Source organism: Penaeus monodon, chromosome 7 (genome assembly GCF_015228065.2).
Source record: "Penaeus monodon isolate SGIC_2016 chromosome 7, NSTDA_Pmon_1, whole genome shotgun sequence".
Taxonomy (NCBI): Eukaryota; Metazoa; Arthropoda; class Malacostraca; order Decapoda; family Penaeidae; genus Penaeus; species Penaeus monodon.
Genome location: NC_051392.1, coordinates 15,664,995 through 15,668,798, shown reverse-complemented (window position 1 = coordinate 15,668,798; position 3,804 = coordinate 15,664,995). Strand labels below are relative to the sequence as shown.

General features: G+C 43.3%; 1 protein-coding gene across 1 annotated transcript; it reads left to right on the top strand.

The window, feature by feature from the left end:
* The first annotated feature begins 1,072 nt into the window (after window positions 1-1,072).
* LOC119574857 lies at window positions 1,073-2,218 on the top strand. Its single transcript, XM_037922136.1, has 2 exons — window positions 1,073-1,200; window positions 1,858-2,218. Exons 1-2 carry the CDS (start codon window positions 1,107-1,109, stop codon window positions 2,121-2,123), a joined length of 360 nt encoding a protein of 119 aa, XP_037778064.1. The 5' UTR covers window positions 1,073-1,106; the 3' UTR covers window positions 2,124-2,218.
* Window positions 2,219-3,804: the final 1,586 nt, after the last annotated feature.

Here is a 3,804-nt window from a genome sequence, read left to right as displayed (position 1 = left end):
ACACACACACGCGCGCACACGCACACGCACACACACACACACACACACACACACACACACACACACACACACACACACACACACACACACACACACACACACACACACACACACACTTACTCACTCAATCATCCACACAGAACAAAGACACTGAAACCTTTCATTAGTAGGGTTTGTTGCTGCCGTAGTTACAGGCGTAAAGATCTATGATGTATCTCTTTTGCCCACAATTTTGTCAGTCGTAATGAGTGACTCATACATGATGTACAGTTTCTTATTTTACATTTATTTTTCTCTGTGTGATGACAATTGGTTCAAGTAAATCCTTGCACATTACCACTGTCGTTTCCCTTATCTACTCTCATATCTATCAGAAAAGGTTGGAAGTTCAAGACAGGTCCATGTGGATCGCTGCTGACGTTTCCCTCTCCTATTTTTTCTTTTTTCTTGGGAAAGTAAAACCCAAAACGAAAAAACAAGACTAAAATAGAGTAAAAACTAACATTAAAAAATGCAAATTTATATGAATAACCAACTCCCTAGTGGCACTTAATACCCCCTCTTCTCTGTTGCCTTTCTTTTTCTCTTACTATCTTGGCCCTTACATGTATAATCTGGTTTAACGATATTCGACACAGCACCGAAGGAGGACCCTGCTGCAGATATGGCCTCCTGCCTGTAGATCCAGAGAAAGACTAGGAACTCTCCAGTGCAGGTACCAGTCGCCCAGGATGCTGTGGAAGGGCGCCGCCTGCCTGGACACCCGCGGATCCAGTCAAATTCCAGGAGCTCGTCAGTGCAGGTAACAGCCGCCCCGAGAGCCGAAGAGGACGCCACCTGCCCGGACGCTAAGACGAAGATTACGAGGACGTGAGGACGAGCATGCAACTGAGAAGGACCTGGACGAGATCTGCGAGGACGTGTGGGCGAGTACGCTGATGAGTTAGACCTGAACAAGGACTACGAGGAAGTCTAGAGGAATCCGAAGTCAAGTAGGATCTGTGCGAGATCTTCGAGGATGTGTGAATGACGAGGACGGATAGATTACACTAAGGATCAGGAAGAGGACGAAAGGAACGAGCAGCCACGAAGATGGACTGAGGACAATGCACGAGAACAAGATGACCAGCCAATCAGGACCAGGCAAAGTTGGGTTACCCATTGAGGCCAATCTTAGGCGCCTCGAGGGCGAGCAATATGGTGCGTATATAAGCACAATTTGTGTAACCCATTAGACAACAGACCACGTGGCTCTAAGTTCAGTTAAGACCAGCAATTCAGCGAGGGCGTAGATGACGATTTTATCTGACCTCATCTGACTTCTCAGTTCGTGCCCAGCGCTCGACGTGATTAGGTCAGTCCAGCCTTCGCCCCTCAGGGCTGGATGGCCAGACTAGCAACCCCGCGCTCAGCTTTACCCAAAGACATAACGTGTTTCCCCTTTACATGTGTTGTCAGTCGTCGACTACCATTACTGTTCACCAACAGTGTTTCACAGTGTGTGTGTGTGTGTGTTTGTGTGTGTGTGTGTGTGTGTGTGTGTGTGTGTGTGTGTGTTTGTGTATATTGATAATCAGAAGATATCCGACGTTGGAGTCGATCCAATGTGCAGAAGTTTACGCATATGAGAAATGAATAGCACATTGATTCATCTGCCAACACTATCTTGGAACGTGTGATGCCGAGCATTATCTCTTAGAGCCTTAAATTATTCCACATTAAATCATCAATTTCTTTTGTTCCCCTGTGTTGCGAACACCCCGTGTTCCCCTTTGTTTATCTGCCTTCTACCTTTTCCAGTCTGTCTAATTATGCTTTTATTTATTTATTGTTGTTTCCTCCTTTTATCCTTTCCAGAGAGCATACTTCGAGAAGCGATTGTATCCCGGGATAAACTTAGAGGCCATCCCAGCATACAACATTATCGCACGGGAGCAATTGCGAGGGTCGAGCGTGACCCTGTGGGATTCCACAGTACCTCTCTCGATTGCATACGTCAACGAGTGCTTGAGAGAGCAGAGGATCACGCCTGTAGTATTTACCTGGAAATGCCACGACGACTGCCACATCGGATACGTGATGTTGGAACAGTATGCAGACATGGTATACAATGCTGCATGTAATAGATTACTAGGTCTAGGTGATGAATACTGCAATGTTAATGGGTGAAGTGTGATTCATATAAAAAATATATATTGTAAATAAATATATATGTGTATGCGTTTGTTTGTGTATACATTTGTGTGTGTTTGTATTTTTGTTGTCTTTTTGCTCACAAGCGCGCATATATGTGTGTGGTTTTGCTATTAAATAATTGTCTGACACGGATTTGCGAATAATCATGGACATTACGATCATTTATAGTGTGTATGATAATATATTATATATATATATATATATATATATTATATATATATATTATATATATATATTTATTATATAAAACTATAATATTATTCCATATTATCCCAAATGTGTAAGCCAATTTTAAATTGCAAACCCAACATAAAATCCTTAGCAAAAAAAACAAAAAATACCCTGACAAAAAAACAAAAAAAACAAAAAACAAACAAAACAAAATAAAATTTTTTTTACAATATATATTTTATATAAAATTTCACACTTCACCCATTAACATTGAGTATTCATCAACTAGACCTATAATCTATTACATGCAGCATTGTATACCATGTCTGCATACTGTTCCAACATCACGTATCCGATGTGGCAGTCGTCGTGGCATTCCAGGTAAATACTACAGGCTTTATCCTCTGCTCTCTCAAGCACTCGTTGACGTATGCAATCGAGAGAGGTACTGTGGAATCCCACAGGGTCACGCTCGACCCTCGCAATTGCTCCCGTGCGATAATGTTGTATGCTGGGATGGCCTCTAAGTTTATCCCGGGATACAATCGCTTCTCGAAGTATGCTCCTGGAAAGGATAAAAGGAGGACACAACAATAATAAATAAAAGCATAATTAGACAGACTGAAAAGGTAGAAGGCAGATAAACAAAGGGGAAACACGGGGGGTTAGCAACACAGGGGAACAAAAGAAATTGATGATTTATGTGGAATAATTTAAGGCTCTAAGAGATAAAGCTCGGCATCACACTTCCAAGATAGTGTTGGCAGATGAATCAATGTGCTATTCATTTCTCATATGCGTAAACTTCTGCACATTGGATCGACTCCAACGTCGGATATCTTCTGATTATCAATATACACAAACACACACACACACACACACACACACACACACACACACACAAAAACACACACACACAACACACACACTGTGAAAAATGTTGGTGAACAGTAATGGTAGTCGACGACTGACAACACATGTAAAGGGGAAACACGTTATGTCTTTGGGTAAAGCTGAGCGCGGGGTTGCTAGTCTGGCCATCCAGCCCTGAGGGGCGAAGGCTGGACTGACCTAATCACGTCGAGCGCTGGGCACGAACTGAGAAGTCAGATGAGGTCAGATAAAATCGTCATCTACGCCCTCGCGAATTGCTGGGCTTAACGCTTAGAGCCACGTGGTTTTGTTTTCTAATGGTTACAAATTGTGCTTATATGACCATATTGCTCGCCTCGAGGGCCTAAGATTGGCCTCAAGGTAACCACTTTGCTGGTCCTGATTGGCTGGTATCTGTTCTCGTCATTGTCTCATCCATCTTCGTGGTGCGTCCGTTTTCCCCTTGGGATTTCGCCCCCCAACCATTTTTGCTTCGGCCCTTCCCGGGAGGTTTCCCCCCTAGAGATTGTAGGTTTCTATTCATGCCGTCCCGACCACTCCCAA

Bases quoted from the DNA above. Each gene is read 5' to 3' on its own strand.
- LOC119574857 (XM_037922136.1), top strand. From the start codon at position 1,107: ATGCACGAGAACAAGATGACCAGCCAATCAGGACCAGGCAAAGTTGGG. The intron at 1,201-1,857 runs GTGCGTATATAA...TATCCTTTCCAG, and splicing joins CCTCGAGGGCGAGCAATATG to AGAGCATACTTCGAGAAGCG.